This window comes from Boleophthalmus pectinirostris, unplaced genomic scaffold, assembly GCF_026225935.1.
Source record: "Boleophthalmus pectinirostris isolate CB_2022bp ecotype Guang Dong unplaced genomic scaffold, ASM2622593v1 HiC_scaffold_18, whole genome shotgun sequence".
NCBI lineage: Eukaryota > Metazoa > Chordata > Actinopteri > Gobiiformes > Gobiidae > Boleophthalmus > Boleophthalmus pectinirostris.
Window position 1 is genome coordinate 41,580,305 of NW_026571133.1, and position 20,767 is coordinate 41,601,071.

The 20,767-nt window shown below is 42.4% G+C and overlaps 1 protein-coding gene across 1 annotated transcript; it reads left to right on the forward strand.

Moving 5' to 3' along the window:
- Positions 1-286: 286 nt before the first annotated feature.
- Positions 287-20,767, forward strand: si:dkeyp-121d4.3 (uncharacterized). The gene is made up of 22 exons (XM_055153529.1): positions 287-771; positions 959-1,657; positions 1,764-1,796; positions 1,878-2,053; positions 2,200-2,242; positions 2,964-3,089; positions 3,187-3,514; positions 5,129-5,271; positions 5,723-5,977; positions 6,314-6,532; positions 8,051-8,197; positions 8,372-8,602; positions 8,877-9,047; positions 9,667-9,879; positions 11,661-11,765; positions 11,847-11,984; positions 12,075-12,182; positions 12,258-12,295; positions 12,386-14,321; positions 14,701-14,895; positions 15,399-15,510; positions 18,760-20,767. Exons 2-22 carry the CDS (start codon positions 995-997, stop codon positions 19,362-19,364), a joined length of 5,985 nt encoding a protein of 1,994 aa, XP_055009504.1. The 5' UTR covers positions 287-771; positions 959-994; the 3' UTR covers positions 19,365-20,767.

The following is a 20,767-nucleotide window of genomic DNA, read 5'->3' on the forward strand; positions in this document are numbered from 1 at the left end:
ATTATACAAAAAAACGTTCTGGTCAAAGCAGGCTACAGACAAAGACGGAGCGCTCTAACGCTCAAAGCTGTACTACATTATGTCCTGTGTGTAGTTACTAAACAGTCCTAGAACCATACAGTGTGACTAGTGCCTTTAGCCCGGTTCGGTCCCTGGTTCGGTCCCTGGTTCGGGCCCTTGGTTCGGTCCCTGGTTCGGGCCCTTGGTTCGGTCCCTGGTTCGGTCCCTTGGTTCGGTCCCTGGTTCGGTCCCTGGTGTGTTCTCTCAGTGGCCGCTAGGAGACGCTGCTGTGCGCTGTGTGTGAGTAGAGGAAGTGTCCGCTCGCTCTGAGCGTGGAGCTTTAGCATTAGCTTTAGCTCTTAGCATCAGATTTAGTCCGGGAAATAAATGAGTAAATCTGCATTTAGTCTGACTGTTTGTTATTGTTGGTGTGGGCGCACCGTGACCCTTAGCACTGCCTCTTAAAGCCTCTAAAAGCCCACGTGGTTAGTGTTTATTCAGAAGGCCTCCTACAAGCTTCTACACACCGGACCGGCGCTGTTGTTGTTAGCTCTTGTATCAACACATTTTCCACAGGTTGCGCCGTAAACTCAAAGGACTTTCAGCTGGGAGCGAACTTGGGGGTTGGAGGAAGTGTCCACGGACCATTATGTCTCTGTTATCTGGCCGCTGGTGTTAGCTCGTTCTGTTGAGAGGCACCGGACAGTGTGCACCCCAGTGCTGCATGTCCCCTGTTCTATGGTGCTGCACTAGAGCCTGTCAGGGCCACTGGTAAGCACGTACATGTGTGTGTAATAATGAATCATAATGAATTGTGTGTGATGACTTTCTATCCAAGATACGTGCATCGTACGTGTTTGTAAACAAACTGGAAAACGTGTATAACGCACGTGTTTGTAATTAAACGTGTAGAACGTGTAAAGGTTGTTGTCTGAGTGTACATTTACTTCCTTTGCAGCTTTCGCCTCAGTCTCAGAAGCAGTGCATTTCTGTGATGGATCCAAGACATCCTCCTATGGGGCCTGACTGGGGTCCACCACCCCCTGGCTGGGGGGGACCTTGCCCAGACTGGGGCCCTCGTGGGGGCTGGCCTCCCCCAGATGACTGGTGCCCTCCTCCTGGTGGCTGGGGACCCCGTGGACCCCCACCACCTGATTTCTGGGGGCCTCGTGGGCCACCACCTGACTGGGGCCCTAGAGGGCCTCCAGGGTGGGGTCCTCACCCACCTCCGGACTGGGGCCCTGAGGACTGGAGAAGGGAGGAAGAGTGGCGCCGCTGGCATGAAGAGTGTCGAGCCCGAGATGCCTGGGGTCCACCAGGGGGACCACCAGGACCACCAGGGGGACCACCAGGGGGACCACCACCACCCTGGGACTTACCCCCAGATCCATGGGGCCCTGAGCCTCCTCCATTGGGCCCACCACCTGCAGCCCTTCCCCCTCCAGGGCCCCATCCGGATTTACCTCCCCCAGGAGTACCTCCTATGGGTGGCCCTCCACCAGGCTTACCTCTTCCAGGTGTGGGGTTACCTCCTCCTCCTGGGGTGCCTCCTCCAGGGATTCCTCCTCCAGGGATTCCTCCTCCAATAGGTCCTCCTCCAGACTGTCCCCCACCCTTTGGCTTCCCGGGCTACCCTCCTGGGAGCTGGAGTGGATCGGTGAGGCTGCCTTTAATGCTTTACAAACACGCACTTTCCTAGTGCAACTTTTGATTTTATGTTAAGCAAACTCCGTAACGCATTTTATATTTGTGTATCTCTGCAGAGTTCTGAGACCGACACAGAAAAGCCCATCTGGGTCAGTCACGCTGTACATTTGTTTTGCCTGTCCATGGAGTGTCTCTGATCTTTCGACTAACTTTGAGTTCTCTTACTGCAGATTAAAGCACTGCTCTCTGCTCCTACCACCGCTGGATCAAAGCCTGCTGAAGTGGACACTGTCACTGCTGTACCTGTACCTCCTCCTCCTCCAGGAACAGAGGCAGTGACTAAACCTCCAAAACCCAAGAAGGTCTCTAAACATGTAGGCCTGCTGGGAAAACGTGTTTCTAAAGAGTAAGTCCACAAACTTCTGCACAAATCTCATTCAGCTGTCCTTTGTAAAATGAGATATATATTCTAAAACTGGATTTTCTACACTATAACAATTTTAGTATGGAGCAGTTTTGGGGATAAGTTTGTCAATTTTTCTTTGTTCGCAGACCTCCACCAGGCCGGTCCATAGGTACAATATCTTACGTTGGGGTAAGAGCCATGGTACATTTTAAGATAATAGAAAATGAATGTCTGTTTTTCTGTATTCCATTAAGTCCTACTTAGCTCTACTCCATACACTTTGACTCTGCATCCACGTACACGACTCATCTTCACTTCACAGCAATTTTGTTTTGTGCTATGTAGAACTAGACGGCACCAGGGGCGAAACAGGGTCAGCTTGACATTAAATCTTTTACATTTGGTCTTTCTCCTGTGCTTGGTGCTTTCTGAGGTGGCACCACCTCAAGCTGAAATGCTCAACAGCTGGGTTATAATATGCCTAGTAGAGCCAAGTAGAAATGGAAATGGAAATGCTTTCTTGCTGAAAATGTGACATGATTTCTAGTCTCAAATACAGAGTAGGAAAAAAACTGAGGCACTCAAAAAGTACAAAATAATTAAAAGCCTTTAATACCACATGGCAGATAAAGTTAAAATACGCCAACACGTTTCGGCCCTTCGGCCTTCATCAGGGCAAACTCGAAACGTGTTGGCGTATTTTCATTTTATCTGCCATGTGGTATTAAAGGCTTTTAATTATTTTGTACTTTTTGAGTGCCTCAGTTTTTTTCCTACATTGTATTTGAGACTGGTCCCTTCACTGAAGAGCACCAAAAGAACAATTCTGCACATTTTTTGCATATCCAAGTAGCACTCCTGCCCCCAAAGCCTTGCATGATTTCTAGTCTGTTTATTTTCATATTTAAAGCCATCAAGCGGCTACATTGAGGGAGACGACAAGGAGAAGTACACCTTCACTATTACTTCATTTTTTGGGAATCGCAAAGCAATGGTGAAAGGAGTGAGAGTTCACTTCACGGCTGTTAATGAAAGTGTAAGGATCATTTCTCTTTACCTAGCACAATATGTTAAATTGAACTCGGTGTCACCTTCATATATATTCACATGTTTCCTGTTTCCTTGTAATACAGAACAAGCACATTGCCACAGACATTAAGGTACCAGATGGAGGGACAGCGGTTGTGGACCCTGAGATCTACGAGGGCGTGGTGAGCCAGCCCCTAAAGGAGCCGGCGCCAGGCGAACGCCTTTGCCCCGGGCAGGTCAATGTGACCATCGGTAAACTCCTGACCATCGTGACCTATGAGAAGAAAGACTGCGATGTCACTCTGCTGGAGGACGACCACATCCTCCTGAACCTCCTCACCGACTTAGTCACAAACAAACGCAGAGCTACCAACATCAGGCCCAAGATCCCAGAGACCTTCAGCCACACGGGCGAGATGCGGGAGAAGGCAAGTGTAAAATATAAAAATGTACATGCTAGAAAGAATGAAAAAAAACATTAAATAACAGATACTAGGATTGTCAAATGTCAACTCATCATCATATACTAATCAGTACTAAAACTAGTATCAAAACTAGATACTCATGAGCAGGTATCAATACTACAAAAATTCATATATCATATATATAAAAGTCATGAATAGTTTGAGTTGTATCAGAACAAGTATAAGAGCACACAGACTAGTATACGCCCATACGCCCACTATGGAACCTATCTGGACCACTGAGATCACAGATATAAGACCACATGGGAATAGAAAAGAAAGCGTTGTGATGTAATGTTGTGTGTTTTTTTACATTTTTATTATTATTATTATCATCATCATGGTAACAGAATCGGTATTGCATAGCAAGCCCCTCAGAACCAAAATACTTTCAAATTAATCAAATAATTAATTCAAATGGTAAATGGTCACATTTGTATATAGCACTTTTCCTTCAAGACACACAAAGCTCTTCACAACGAGGAACCGCTCACCATTCACACACACATTCATACACCAGTGTACACAGACTTTAGGGGCGAGGTGGGTTAAGTGACACAACGACAGCATAGCCTTTAGATCAGTGAACAAACACTCTACCAACTGAGCTACTCTATTATATTAGTATCGTGACAACACTATCAGATACTTACAAAGTACTAGCGCTAGTTTCAGTGTTCCCCATAGATTCTGTTAAGAATGTGCTGGCACAAATAATTTTTACATGGATAATTTCATCCAGTTGAATTTGTAGAGTATAAATTTCATTCTTGAGACAGGTGTTAGGGTTTCATAACAGTGATGGGTTTCCAACATTATGGGAGTTTTGTTTTCTTTATAATGGATTTTGATAATAAAATTTAAACCTTGATTTTGATACTAAGAAATACTGAATACTGATTTTTTTCTCAAGAAATTCAATTTTTGATTAGATTTTTTGTTCTTGCAGTTGTTCTGGAGACTACAGACAATAGTAGTATAATAGGAACATTATTTTGAGAAATGATCTTATTGAACCCATTGGCCAATTGGAGAAATGTATCTTGATTTTGTGAATGAAATAAAACTAACTAAATCCTAACAGTATTGAGGCTGCATTAAACTTGTTGCTAATGTAGGGCAAAAGATGTGATTTGCACTTTCACATTTTGGATGTCACTGATTTCAGGGCAGTCGGCATCTATCCCTGTGCTAAACTTTGCTTTTCTGTTTTCACACAGTGAGCATCCTTTGTTGCATTTCTAATGCAATTTTCAGAGCAAGAAAGTGAGTGACATAAAGTGGATCTTCTTCCAAACAAATCATTTTGAACTTAAAATGACTTAATCGATTTATTCTTTTTTTTTGCCCATCCCTGCATTCTTTCCTATTGCCATGCGGTCGTATATCTGTGTACTTCCTCAGTCATCCATAGTGGTCCAAAATCAGATACTAATGAAATAATGTTATGCAGTCTTGAATGGAGTGTCTTCTCTTTTTAGAAGCACATAACACAAAGAGGCCGTGTTGATATGAGTAATATGGCTCTTGGTGTACAAGTATTCCATTTCACTTATGTTTTTGTTTTTTGCTCTTCAGGGAGTAATCCTGAGCCTGAGAAACCAAAGTGACGGTGTGATCAAGTGCGAAGCTGGAGAGATCCCTTTTGACATCAAGGAAAACTTCAGCGATGTGGAATTTACGGAAGAAGACATAAACGAAGAAGTGGAGTTCACCGTCATTGAGGTAGGAAGTGTGAACTGTGACTGTGTGGGCCGATGATGCTTGCTGCACTTTTTTTTTTTTTTTAAACTATGACTTAACTTTGGACCACTGCAAACAATTTCAAATTATTCTTGACTTTCTATATTAATTCTGAGCATTCTAAGTATTCATTGCAAACAGTTTATAAGCGCTTTTCACAACTCTGACATCAGTACAGAGTTTTGCCATGAAAGTAAAGGGTAACAAACAGTATCACTCACTTTTGGATTATCTGCTGCACTCATAAATACTTTTAAACATTACTTTTATAGACTTATAGCTTTATTCTACTAGCACAGTGTTGTTAGATTTGATTTTGATTGCACGCTTCCTATTCTTCTGCTTTTCTTAAACTTTATCTCATCTTTACCCACAATTATTGCAGAAAGTTTATCCAATTGAAATTAAAATTCTGCAATGTTTTTTTCCAAAGCTCCATGGAGTTAAGCGTGCCATCCGGATCCGCAGAGTCAGTGAGCCGCTGCTGTTCACTCTAAGTTCACTGGCCACCGAAGAGATGGAGGAAGAGGAAGAAGAAGAGGAAGAGGTGGGGGCCCAGGCACAGGCAGTTAGAGAAGACCTGAGTGACCAACCACTGCAAATGAGACCAGACATCCCCCTGTCCAACTTTGAGCTGGACACAGAGCTGTATGAGGGAGTTGTGAGCCAGCCCATCATCGAGGCCACGGTCAGTCTATTCAGTGGATGTTAGAATTAGGATTTTAGTTCTTTGTTATTGGGGGGGAGCTACATTTACAAATATCTGAGATGGCTGTGGGCCGATGGCTGTGGGCCGATAAAGAGTTACTTCAAAACAAATTACCAGGGCTTTTACAACTACTATTTAAAGAGGGGGTATTATGTAAAACGACTTCTTAATATTTCTACCATTTCATAATTTTGTTCTCTTATCAGAAACATGCCATGTCAACAACAACATGTCATCCACGCATGTTTGAGTAATTTCTCCCAGGCAACAAATCATTCAGACTACTACTGTATAAATAACTTCACTTTTTTCTAGGCCACAACGAAGGGGTATCCGGGTCAGATTCACGCGATGATTGGAACAAACAAGACCAATGTGACATTTGACCACAGAGATTGTGGAGTGACGCTGCTGAAGTACGACCAAGTGCTCATGAACCTCCTCATTGATAAAACTAAGGGCAAGAAGAGAGCCGCTAACATCAAGCCTAAAATCCCGTTCACCTTCAACCACACCAAGGAGAAGAGGGAGAAGGTACGAGCTCAGAAACGCCGGGGCAGTCTGACCCACATGAGTTTTAAATTCACTTCTGTTCAAATGCTTCAATTGCCGTGATCATTTAAATGGCCTATATTGTGCTAATGTTTAGACCAAAGAAATGTCATGCATAGAGGTGGATTTAAGGCAACACAACAATTGCCCCTCAACATGGTAAAGTCCTTCAATGTCTACAAAGACCTCCTTTTCCATCTTTTCCAGATCTCACTGAGAGGCAGTCTGCCCTGATCAATCAATCAGTCAAACTTTATTTGTGTAGCACTTTTCATTCATTTGAAATGTAGCACAAAGTGCTTAACATGCAACAGAAAAAAATGACAATATTAAAAACAACAGCAACCCCCCCACCCCATTATTTCATGCATATATACAACAATAAAACATAAACATAAAGCTCCTAGGGGTTATAGTAAAAATACAAATGGAGAGCTAAAAACAGATGGAGACTAAGTAAAATAGTAATGGTAATTTAATTAAAAGCAATTAATAATAATAAAACTAGTAAAAGTTTAAATTAAAAGCTAAATTGAAAAGATATGTTTTGAGTTTACTTTTAAAAATATGAACACTCGCAGCAGACCTCAGATCCTCAGGTCAGCTGTTAAAAGCTGAATGACGCCTCACTGTGGGTTTTAGTTTGGACTCTTGGGACAGTTAAAAGACGACTACCTGAGGATCTGAGAGTTCGAGAGGGTTCATATGATAAAAGCTGATCAGATAAATAAATAGGACTAAGACCATTAAGAACTTTATAAACCAATAAAAGAACTTTAAAATCTATCCTGAAGCTCACAGGAAACCAGTGCAGAGACTTCAGTACTGGGGTGATGTGCTCTCTGTTCCTGGTCCTCGTCAGCAGCTGTGCTGCAGAGTTTTGGAGGAGCTGTAGTAGAGCTGTAGTTTTCTTTGGAAGACCAGAAAGGCATTGCAGTAATCAACACAGTTTGTGATAAAAGCATGTATTAAAGTCTCTGCACTGGCTTGATAGAGAAAAGGTCCGACTCGGGCAATATTTTTAGATAGATAAAAAACAGATTTAGTGATGGATCTGATGTGTGGCTCAAAGCTAAGCTCACTATCAAGAATAACTCTTAAGCCTTTTACCCTCTCACAGGGGTTCAGTGAGTAAGTCTGGAGCTTAGCTTTGAGCTCTTCAGTAACAATAATTAAAACCTCATGGGCCACGTTTAATATTAGTTTAATATTAGTTTAATATTATGAGACATTTTGGACCATTTTGGGCCATCACTGGCCAGTAAATGGTCTTTTATTAAACCAATTTACAGACCAAAATGGGATATCGGCAGAGCTGATATATGATCCATCAAATTTTCAATACTGGCGCCAATATCAGATACCAGTATGGGTGCATCCCTTATCCTACTGTTAACTTCTGCACCAGGACTACTTAATACTAGGAGTGGTGCCTTTGTATCCTTTATCTTATTTTTCTGCCGTTTGACCTTTTTTCCCCACATTTATTATTTGTTCCAGGGCGTCATCAAAAAGCTGGGTGCAGTACAAGGCACCCTAATTTCTGAGGAACATGGAAACATCCCATTTGATAAAAAGGAGAACTTCAGCGACACAGAGTTCAGCTCCAATGACGTGGACAAAGAAGTGGAATTTACCCTGACACAGGTCAGAGCAACTCTATAGTCGTGATCTCACTTCAGTATAGTGTGGAGAAGATTTTAATGGCAAAGCGCAATTGTGACTGCAGTGAATGAGATGAGGTCACATATGTGTGTTCCTGTTCTTTCACCAATGATGTGTTGATGTGGGTTTCTCTCAATCTTGATTTTTCACTCGTAGGTAAAAACGAAGAAGCGCGCTATCCGGCTCCGCAGACTCAATCGAATTTCTGAGCAGGTTTTGCTAGAACAAAAGAAACGACAGGAGCAAGAGGAGCTGCGGAGGCAGAAAATGGAGGAGATGAAACAGGAGCTGGAGAGGAAAAAGAGAGAAGAGGAGGAGAGCCGTTTGGAGGCGGAGCGGAAGAAAAAAGAGGAAGTGGCTGCAGCTTTGGCTGCTGCTCGAGACAAGGTATAGTACAAGTGACACCTGGCATTACAGACAGGACAACTTCTGAGAATAAAGTTTCTCACAACTTGGTGCTATTTAATGTTGAATGGTATGGCCTGAATGCTGCTAGTATAAAAATTTACATATTATTTTCCATTCTTCATTCCCTTATCCAGTTATGAGGGCCTCCACATTGTCTTTGTTTAAACCAAATTTGAAGCCTGTTATAGGCACGTTTGGCCACTTTTGTAGAATTACATGTTTATTCATTTGTTACTCTTGTCCTTGTTTGTAGTTGACTCCTCTGGGCTTCATGATGCGTGGGCCAGATCCAGATGAAGTTAGTAAAGACCGTTTCAATGGCACTGTTCTAAAGGCCATTTGCAAACAGCCTCCAAAGGAAATCAAGAAGGAACCAGAGGATCCAGAATCAGAAACCGCCCAAAACGGAACCCCTCAGCCTGTGGTTAGTGTTTCATGCACGCACTCAGCTCAAACACTGACATAATTTTCATCTAAATTATGCTCTAAATTCTCATTACTGGAAGCTCTACTTATAATTTTCCTTTGTCAGTGGAGCTGTTGTTTCACTCAAATTAACTTTACATCAAAATGCTGTTGTTGCTCCAACTGTGCAGAGCTTAGTTAGTTTTTTAGCTAACGGGTTGGGTAATTAAACGAACGATTTCCATTTACAAGGTCTATAGTCTGTCTGTAAAAGTTCATGAAATCAGAGCCAGTAATAATTGATTAAGTACTTATTTATTTGTAAAGGGACAGTGCATAACAATGAACATTCAAAATGTAAATTTGTAAAGATTAGAGCTTTCTTGAGACACTGGGGAAGGAGGAGTGACCAAAGTCAGACAGAGCATTACTATCAGGTTTATGTCAGTCGTCATCTTTTTACACATAGGAAAAATGTTTGGTCATGGCTGGCCAGGTATGCATCTGCCTGAATTAATTTCAAGTCAATAATTAAGTTAAAAATGTATTTAAATAAAGATTCTGAAAGCAAAACAAAATCAAATAGCTGAACGCAGAAAAGAAACACCTCCAGTTCTCAATGTGTGTGCATGCTACAGGTAAAAATCAAGGTGGAGAAGGAGGAACCAATGGATGTGCCTACTAAACAAGAGAAAGATGAAGAGAAGGAGGTGAAGGAGGAGAAAAAGGAGGATATGATGTTGAGACCGGACATTGGGCTGCTGGTGATGACAGTAGATGGACAGCAGAAGAAACTCTCTTTTGAACGCAAAGACCTACTGACACGGGCCACTATGCTGGTCGGAGACAAGGTAAGATCTTCTTGTTCTAAGAAGCAGTTAGGATTTATTCATAAAAGTGAGTAGATTTTTGTTTTGACTAGATTGTTTTGACATACACTTGCCTTTAATCAAAATGGTTTCACAATAGATGATTCATTTGTAAAGCATCTGTAATTACATTTTACGAGATAGTAATTCCAGGCAAAAAATCAATTAAACGAATTAGAATATGATGTAGAACTTAGTGTAGATTAAATTAGGGATGTCCTGATCACATTTTTTTTTGCCTCCGAGTCATTTGATTTTGAGTATCTGCCAATTCCAAGTCCTGAGCCGATACTTCTATAAAAATTATGAAATAAACTAAGAGCAAAGAGTAAGATCCAGGATGTGTGGGGGATCAGATTGTATTGATTTCATGTGTAGGATTTGGGCTGAACTTGTGAAAAATCAAATGTCCAAAAATTTTATTTTATTAACTTTTACCATGCACCGTTATTGTTGAAAATCTTGACTTTTCACAGTCTGGTCTTGGAATGTGTAACTTAGTAAACTTAATGAACTGGACAAAACGGGAACCAGACCAGAATCAGATCAGACCTGAGACTAGACTCTGCACGATCTACACTTTGTATATTTGATATTATATGGAAGCCTGTGCATTACATTTGAAACATTTAGGCTCGTCTATGAAATCCAAATAATACAAAATCTTAGCAAATAAAAATGAGATGACAGAAGCCCCACAGCCTCTCTCCCCCCGCACCACACCCACTCCCTCGCACCACCACCACATCCACAAACCCACAGTGAAGCGCACACCGTAACATTGGTCCCACCGCTCAATAGACACTTCACGCCGCTTTTCCCACCCTCCCCACCAAAAGCGCCACCTCCGTTGCACAACATGCAAACAAACAGCTCTGTGTGACGACGTCATCGGCCGCACAAGTGTGAACAGGGGCCACAGTACCTCAGGTAACAGCGCCTGAGCACGACACGGCCCAAAAGTCCCAGCGCTAGTGGGCCACTAGTACAGCAGGCGCTGGGACAGACAGTCGCGCTGACTGGATGTCCCTGAGCAAATCCCGCACCTCAGATCAACTGTTGTGTCCTGTGTATCCTGTGTGTTATAAACATATATTATTAATCCAATACCTGATCGGACCATAACGGCCGAGTCCGGATCGAGTCTGCAGTCACATGATCGGCGCCGATTTCTGATCACTTGATCGGATCGGGACAACCCTAGACTAAATCCCTCATGTATCTTTTGCACAGCTATAAAGAACAGTTTGGAGCCAATAGTCAGCCATAGAAAACTAATATTTGATTGAAGATTTCAGTAGTAGTTAGTGTTAGTGCTAGATAATCTGGTCCAGAGGGATTTATCTTTAAATAATGTTTCGGCAAAAAAGCCTTCGTCAGGTAATTTTTCTTGCTTTGGACCACAGTATACAAAATGGTTGCCAGCCCAGGTGCTCATATCCCCACCAACTAATGGAAGGTCCCAAAATGATCTGACGAAGGTTTTTTGCCGAAACGTAATAAAAATATATATATATTATAATATATATATATAAATATATATATATTATAATATATTTTTGGTGTACAAAAGTGACAGTTTTGTTTATAAACCGTTTTCACCACCTTAACATAATCCTGGTCCCAAACTTTGTTGCTAAACTTTGATTCAAATGACCAATTGCTGCAGACAGTTCCTCTCAACTTGCCATTCTAACATTAATCATAGTAAAAATAGTGCAGTGGTAACAGTATCTTAGAGCAACATATCTATTTGTGCAAAGGTACGTTTTAACATTGCAACTCGACAAGAGACCAAAGAGGAAAGAGCGGCCTACGTAGAGATCCTCAGCGATTCATTTGTGGAGTCTGCAGAGGAACGACATAATGTAAGTACCTCTACACTGACAGAACATGGGTCTTTCTATAATTACTCATGTCTAACTCTGAAAGGACTTTGTGCAACCCAGGGCATTGTGATTGAGTTTTGTGAAGACTCGGGCTTGATCAAATGCAGCCAGAGCTCCCAGCTGTACTTCCACTTCTCTGAGGTCATTGAGAGGAAGAAACTGGAGCTGAATGAAAAGGTGGAATTTAGCATTGTGCCGGTAAGATTTCTCTACTCTCTGATAGTTTCCTTTACTTTATGAAGAAATGTTTGTTCTATCTAAAAAGTTTTGCACTCTCCATTTTTCAAGCATGAAACATTGGAAGGCGAGCAAAGGGCGATCCGGATTAAACGTTACACTGAAAGCATGTTTCTCCCCGTGAAGAAATTGTCTGGAGTCACTGCCAACAAGCCCAAGGTGAGGCTTCTTAGGGTTAGATAAAACACAGCAGTGGACTATATTACAGTACAATAATATTTATGTTCTTCATAGCCAATGACCATCAAGCTGTCCATGCCTTCTGAAGAAGAGTGAGTTTCTAAAATGTCCTCCTTTGTAATATCCCCACCTTGAGCCTTTTCATAATTTGTTTACATCTTCTCTTGTGTACATCTTCCTAGGAGAAAGAAGGCAGAGGCAGAAAAACTTAAGGAAAAACTAAAGAACCTGAGAACACAGGACAGTAAGAGCCGCATTGCAAGCAGCCGCCACCGCTCCAGGTCCAAGAGTCAAGAGAGGGATAAGTTTGGACGAGTGAAGTCAAAGCGCAGCTCTAGCAAAGATCGCCACAGCCGAGACCGCTCCAAAAAACGCTCCAGGAGCAGAGACAGATCCAGAAGGCGCTCCCGTAGCAGAGAGCACTCACGGAAACGCTCCAAGAGCTCCAGCTCCAGCAGGAGTCGCAGCAGAAGTCCAGAGAGAAGTCGAGACAAGAGCAGAGAACATTCTAGAAGGAGCACCTACAGCCGTGAGAGAGAGGAATACAGGCGCAGGCGCGAGTCAAGTCCCCGACCCCCACGCCACGTGGACGACGAACTGGCTCGGAAGAAAAGGGAACTAGAAGAACTCAATGAGATGATTGCATACAAGAAGGCTTTGGTGGAGCCCAGGGGCATGGAGCCCAGCATCAGGGAGCCCAGGGTCATGGAGCAAGGAGGGAAGACCTGCATTGACTATGAGCATGGCAGGAGAGCTGTTCCTCTGAAAGAGTTCAAACCAGTGGCTCCAGAATACCCCCCTCCCAAACCTTATGGGGACCCATACTATGACCGGGAATACGATGTGTATAGGGAGCGGCGCTATGCAGATCCTTATGCAGACAGGTATGGTGATCCGTACTATGACCGCCGCCGCTATGGAGAGCCATCTTATGAGGACAGACTCTACCCTGAGCCTCCTTATGGTGAACCTTCCAGGCGCTACACTGACCGCTATGATGTGTACAACCCATCCCCTGAGAGTCGCTACCTTGATCCAAAATATCCACCAGGACCACCAGGACCACCTGGACCACCAGGACCGGGACAACTTTATTGTGACGATCCCTACCGCAGAGCGCCTCTAGATCACAGTCCTGTACCACAGGAGATCCTTACTCCCTCCGGGCCTCCCTTCAGACCACCATCTCCAGAAGATTCTCCTCCGAAGAGCCCTCCTCCTAAACAGCAGTCCCCACCGCCTCCAGTTGAAAAGCCTCCATTAGATCGGTTCCTTGACATGCTTCACAAGAAGAAGGTTACCCAAGAGAGATATGTCAGCCCACCCAAAGATGAGTTGCTTCCACATGAGAGAGCACTACAAGAAGGCGCCACAGGTTTCTCTCAAATCCTTGGACTGCCTGAAGTAAAACCCACCAGAAGTATCTCACCCCCAAAACCCATCAAACCACCAAGTCCTCCACCCAAAGAGCCAGAGAAGACAGAACCCTATGACAAGATCCAGAATCTTCTGCGAACTATTGGGCTGAAATTCACCTCAGATGACATGACCAAACTCCGAACACAGGCTGGAATAATATCGTCTGCTCCCAAGTCAGCTTCTTTGGAGAGGGAGGTCCAGCGAGCGGGCTCCAGCAGAACAGGTTCTATGGAACGCCTTCACTCTTCATCTCCAGTCAGATCAGCGAGTTTGGAACCTGTCCGGAAGTCAGTCAATGAATATGAAAGCTTTCTGGACCAACAGGAGTTAGAAGCTCTGCAGAAAGCTCAACAAATGCAAAGTCTGACACGCTCCATCAGTGAGGGCACGCCACCTCCCAGACCACCTCCAGGGCCCCCTCCTGCCCAGTACCAGCGCCCCCCGGTCCCAGACAGCTGGGATGTCCATATTCCTCAAGCTTTTTCCAATTCCAACAACCAGGCATCTTATCTGGATAGTGCTTCTAAAGCTCCTCCTGGACCTCCTCCTGGACCCCCACCCAAACGTGCTGCATCCCAAGCCCCACCAGGACCTCCGCCCGGGCCCCCTCCCAAACGGCAAGCTGGACAGGCCCCTCTCCTTTCGACACTGTCGTTCCTTGGACAGGCCACTTCTCAGAGTGCTCCTTCTGCTACTCAGGTACGTCAAATCACCACGTGGGGCAGGTCTCGCACACACCATACAATTATGTACAGAAGTGAACATCTCTGACTTAAGTAGTGAATATTATAGTTTTATTATTGGGAGATGTGTTATCAGCTCATTGCAAAAGCAACTAAAACAAAAAAGAAGCCATGAACAGTAGATGAAATGGATCGGAAGCTTTTCAAATACTGACTTTGGTATGTTTAGGACATTTTAATATGGTACAAATATCTTAGAAATAATGGGTTAATTTCCTGCTTCAGTGTTTGTTTTGGATACAGTTTCATAACATACAATGCCACACACTGTTCCTGGAGTAAATGGAACATCACTGGCTCTAATAGTTACTACTACCCACCACTACAACCCTCAGGCACCCGGCCAAAGTTCTACCGACCCAGCCATCTCCACCACTGTAGCCCGCTGCCTCCAAGTCATCGAGACAGTCAGGACCCTGGCTCAGCCGCCAGCCAAACCAGCCAAATCTGTGCAGTTCAATTTACCCTCCGAGTCCAGCACCCAGGTCATCGAGAGTGAGGAGGACATCAAGAGTGTGCAGAAGGAGAAGGTACGAGCATAGCTGTAAACTCTGGAAACTAACTGGTCAAAGTTATACTTATAGTATTTTAAAGCTCAGAGCAATACTTTTATGAACAGTATGTAAGCCTCACCTCTGTGCCACAGATATTTTCAGATCAAATGTTGCAAAATTACTGATAACAATTATAATGCAGATTTATTCTTAATTACAAACATTGGACCTGATGGCCCATTTATTTGGAGTCGATTCTTAAGATTTATCCATTCAGAAAGTAGAATGAGCCTCACATATGCGTCATTTGGGTTTTAATTTTCAGTGCTTAAATCCAGATATTTTAAACATAAGGTAAACATACTTTTAGTAGTAGTAGTAGTAGTATTGGTAACAAACATCTATTAATGCATTATACATATGAGATTTGTATCTCAACTCATAACTGTTATGGATGAAAGTGAGGTAATAATGTAACAGAATATTGTACACCTCTCTACAAAATGTATTAAAATTCTGCATGTGTTCTGTTTGTGTAGTTGGATCTGTATAATCAGCGAATACTGGAGAAGAGGGAGCTGGACAAGAAGAAGTATCTGGAGTCTCGAAAAACCCCAGACAAGAATAAGGACGGCACAGCTGTGGTCCCAGGTATAAAGCATTTTCCATGCAGCTCTGTTGTACTAACTGGCTCTCTGTTCCACAGGCTTTTAGCCCTGAGGATGCTCCTGTCAGTCACCTGCCTTCTGCTTCTCTAAGCTCAGCATTCTAAACGTTGGGTTTAATATAGAGCGGGAATGTAGTCTGAACATATACCTGACATTTATAGGCATCTTCAGTTACTATTTATTTGTTTCATTAATAGTTGTGAATGACAAATATCACTGTTCAAGAAAGCGACATTGAAAGCCATTTGTAAAAAAAAAAGTGAAAAGTAATATGTTTTTCTTGTCAGATCGCTTAGCTCTGCTTTTAGACTTTTAGTTTAACTTTTGAAGTGTGAGAAACACTAGTCTAGTCTAAAAGATGTACTGTACATGGATAAAGAGCTACAATCTTAATTGATGCTTTGAAGAAAAATGAGTACCCAGTCCTGCAATTGGTAACACTGTTTTAATAAGCTGTGTACTGGTGCGGTACAGAGGTCAGAAGTCACATCCATGTTACAACGCTACCGACGCCATGCATGTGCCAGTTTTGTTTAGTTTAGATTTGGCAGGTGTAGAGACTCGAGATAAATCATCACAGTCCATTACAGAAATAAGTAGGATGGATACCTGCTCAGTTTTTATTTATTCGTAATGACTTAGTCAGTCTTAAGATGCCTTTAGTTACATTATTACATTCTCTGAGTTGACATTATAATGCGAGTGCTTGTATGTAGCATAGCTAGTATATATAAATGTAAAAATAACTCTGCAGCAGGGCCGCCTGTTATTGTAGCTAGCTTTTATGTTCGGCATGTTTTTTTATGTGACACATCACGTGGCTTTCGTTGAACTGAAGCTTTCATCAGAATTCTTCTAAAGCGTGCGTACCGTCTGTGGCGTCCAGTCGAGTCAGACCTGTGAGGCTGTCCATCACTCGCCACAGCAGGAAAGTGCCACATCTCATCTGTAACTCTTCATTTTCTCCATGTGTAAAATTGAAGTGCGTACAATAGAACTCTGAAGTACAGCTGGTAAATGAAAGCAGCACATGTGTACATGAGTCAACTCCTGCTAACGGGGCTTTAGAAATGCATTATCCACACAAGTGCTTAAAGCTCAAGTTGCCTGGCCAGCCAGCCCAGCCTACTCCTTAAAACAAAACAGGCTTTTAGATTCCCATCTCAGTGGCTTTTGTCAGTGCATTATACTTGTCTTTTGTTTACTAGTATCATTCAGAGCAGACTTTATATTTATTCTTAGTTCAGTTGAACTAAATCCAGAGTTTTCTGTCCTCACCTTTTAGAGTTTGCTGAATCCTGTGGCTGATTTGTATTTGGCCATTGACAAAACACTGCCAGTTTGGTCATATCTTGCTAGAGACTATAAAACATGAACAGAGATAGTTCTCTCGTGTATCTCTATCTGTTCATCTTTTTAGCTCACTTATATTTCCTTTTAACAGTAGTGGCAAGAACATTGCAGAATGGTCTGGCTGGCCAGGCAAGATGTTTATGTGGTTAAGTGTCTATTGCGTTTGCAAAACTCACTTAAAAATCTATATTTATTTGGCTAATATGCATTTCTTTGTTAGTGTAAGGATATTTCTCTTAGGCGTTCTTCCATTTGACTACATAAAGCATATCCCAGGAAGCTAATGTTAACCACGGTAATAAGGATATAACATACATGTTTGTGTGATGTTTACTTGTAACTAATGAGTTGTTATTTTGAAGGTTTGCCGGTAGCCCATTTGGGATCCACAGTTAGGACTTGTAGGCTGCGTTTTTTAAAACGTCTTTTCTCATTCGTATTTGTTACTGCGCTGAATTGTCAAGTGGGATTTTTCACAGGTTTGTCCAGAGTTTTTCCTTCTGTTGTAACTGAGTTTAGGAAAGTCTATGAACAAAGTGCAGCTTAGATAAGGAATGAAGGAGAAAAAGTAAAGATCTATTTAGTTGCTACATGTAGAGGTCAAGATGGAGAAGCTTAAACACAAGCTTATTACCTCTTAAAACTGAACAAGTTGGAGTTACGTTTTCTAATTATAACATGTAAATGTTTTTCTTAGAAATACATTTCTGGTTACATTTCTGTAACCAGAAATGTTGCTGTTTGGCCAAGGTATTGTTTTTATTTTCAAAAGTTTCAATTTGGCACGTTGCTGGAAAGGTAGGTGATGTTAAAAATCTTCACAGAAATGTTTGTGTACATGTCCCAGTAATGCTTTTTAGCAGGAGCACAAAGATTAGTGGAGGGATTCAGACTGAATACCTTCAAAAAGTCAGCACAGAACTATCTCTCGTTTCATAAACTCTTCTCATCATGTTTCTATGCACAGGAAAAACTGATCATTAATCAAATGATTATTTTACTGAGACAAATTTACTTTTGCACTAACTCTCAGTGTACTTTGGACAAAGTTCTGTTGTGTCCATAGGCAAGAAACTGCTTGGTATGAAGACGGTGTGCACATGAGTGTTGGTGGTCGAAGGGGCCAATGGCACAGATTGGAAGCCCACATCTATCAGTCTGCCCCAAGGCAGGCAGTGTTATAACCCTGTAATGAGCTGAAACCAGGTTGATGATCAGATTTCTCTTGGGCTTGTAAACAAGACAGTTTAATATTAGGTCATCTGTTTGTGGCCATGTAAGCGTACTCACTGCTAAAAACAAAGAGCAACAGTGTGTTGAGCTTTCTTGCTTTTTCTATCACATCCACCAACCTGTAATACGTAGCTAGAAGGTCGGCTGTTTCAAAACTATTTTATAAAGTGTGTTTTTACTATGCTAATTTTCTACAACAGTTTGAAAAGACACTTGAGAAGTTCAGACATTAGTCATTTCTCATTTTTAAGAATCGCGGTGTACATGTTACACATGATAAGTAGAACGTAACATCTGTAGAAGTGCATTACGTTGTCTGTTAAAATCATGCCGTGATGAATCCAGGGTTGAAATCAAAAAGTTGATTCTGAAACACATTAGAAGATGCTTATCTTTTCTGTCTGTATTTATAGAATCTGTATATCCAAGACACTTTTAATGTCATGTAAAGCTAATTTTGCGCAGGTTCTCAGATATCACCTTTTGTTTTATACTCTGATTTTCAGAATTTGCCGTCAGTATGTTTTGTATATGATGGCAGATACTGCGGTATAATACTGTAAAGTATGAGTCTGAACTATGACTGTGAAATGTTAGAAATGTGTTAAACAGTAGTTTGACTTTCTATTTTCGGTTTGTGTTTCAGCAAAGCCACAGAGTGTGGAGCAGAGGAACGTGTGGATCTGTGGACACTCATTGATTTACTGGGCTGAGTCCCGAGCTAAATCCCCAGAGGTGGGCATGCAGCTGGGTATGGACCCCAGCCATGTCACCCTTTGGTGGAGGGGCACCCAGGGCATGACCTGGTCACAGCTGCTGCCCCAACTGCATCAGCTCAAAGTACTGTGGCCCAACCCCGACGTGCTCATCGTCCACCTGGGGGGTAACGACCTTAACGACAGCCCCACAGACCTTCTGACGGCCGTGCGCAGAGATTTAGCTTCCATCAGGAGCATCTTTCCGCACTGTCTTCTGGTCTGGTCCCACATCTTGCCGCGTCGTGTTTGGAGACATTCCAGCGACAGTCAGGAGGTGGACCTGGTGCGCACCACAGTGAACCGACGCATTCACAGTGTGGTCACAGAGCTAGGGGGCGTGTCCTTATCGCACGATAACATCCGGTGTGGCGCCAACACGGGTCTGTACCGCGCTGATGGAGTGCACCTCAGTCCTAAAGGGATCGATGTGTTTAACCTCAACCTGCAGGACCTCCTGGAGAAATGGGACCAGGAGGTAAACAAGCTCCAGTAGGTTCTTTACTGAGGATGCTAAGATGGAACAGCTGGAGAGGCTCTGATCTGCTGGGTTTAGTCAGAATTTAGGCCAGTCATTTTAGCACTGCTAGTGCAACCTGTGTGTGAGAATAGAACTGTGATCACAGCTAGAGCTGATGTTATTAGTAAGCTCTGTCTTCAGTCTTATCTCATGCATGTGTAAAATTATGTTTGAATTATTAGATTGTTAAAAATGTTAGAATCATAGACTGTATAAAAGAAGAGGACTAAGAGAGTGTGACGTCACCCACAGCGTTCAGCGCCGCTCAAACGAGGCTCGCGATGTTAACTGTTAGATGAGTGAATCTGAAGCCAGGCTCTATGTTATGAAAAGGATTTTTTTGACTGACAAAATAGTGAACAACAAATTCAGGGTCGTGTGTCGCGTTTTAATACAGACATTTTAAGACCAAAATGATGAGGCTCAGTGCAGCAGGTAGAGAGAGAGGAGGAGGAGTCAGTTGGAGCCAGGGTCAGGGGGAGCTGGAAGAGCCTCCTGGCGAACTTCCTATTTGACACACGGCGGATCGAGCGTTAGCTGTGTCCCGCACCAGGACCAGCAGACAGTGGTCCTCCAGTCAATCCATTCTAGCATTACTCAAATCTTGATACTTCTGCTGCGTTAGTTAGAGAAAACTTTGGGCTTGTGCAGTTTGTCATTTTGTTTGCGGATAATTTACTCAAATACACTTTTTCAATCTAGTTCACTTAACATGTACTTTTAAAATGTAGTTCTTTATTTGGAGCTCATAAGTCAAAAGTGTTCGGATTTAAAGCTAATTTCTCATTTCTTTATATTTACTGTTTCACAGTGGCTCTGAGTAAATAAATTCTTTTAAATAAACCTGTTTGTGGTGTGTCATTAATGGGAAGTAACATGTTTGCCTGTTTAGGAAGAGCATTAATTGGTGCAAATTTGGAATCTGAAGCTAATAAAGGCCCAAACCAGCCTATAATGGTACATGAGACTAATGCCCCACTTTCATAGAAGAGATGTCCATAAGATTTTCTGAATCATCATCTTGACCACCACTTCTAGATCAACTTGCCTGGGTAAAGTTTGAGCCCTCAGGTTAATTCACTTCATATTCTTTTTAAAGATAGTCAGGAGACTGATGTAGCATCTTATTTGGAAACCTTGCACATTAATACAAAGAAGAATTGGCCTCTGATTTAAGACAAATGATCACTACTTTCCAACTTTTGAATGTTACAACAGCATTTTATATAGTGTTAATGCAATATTTGGATTCATTTTGTAAATCCACTCCTGTTCAAATGATATGTTGTAGTTAGCATAATTTATTGATTCAGTTCAGTTACTTTGAATGTTTTTTCATAAATGTGTTATTTGACCATAACATTTTTCTTCTAAATAAC

What these genes read in the sequence shown, in the direction of transcription:
- si:dkeyp-121d4.3 (XM_055153529.1), top strand. Translation starts at nt 995, where the DNA reads ATGGATCCAAGACATCCTCCTATGGGGCCTGACTGGGGTCCACCACCC. An exon ending in AGCCCATCATCGAGGCCACG is followed by an intron (nt 5,978 to 6,313) that starts GTCAGTCTATTC and finishes ACTTTTTTCTAG; the next exon opens with GCCACAACGAAGGGGTATCC. An exon ending in AGAGTGTGCAGAAGGAGAAG is followed by an intron (nt 14,896 to 15,398) that starts GTACGAGCATAG and finishes CTGTTTGTGTAG; the next exon opens with TTGGATCTGTATAATCAGCG.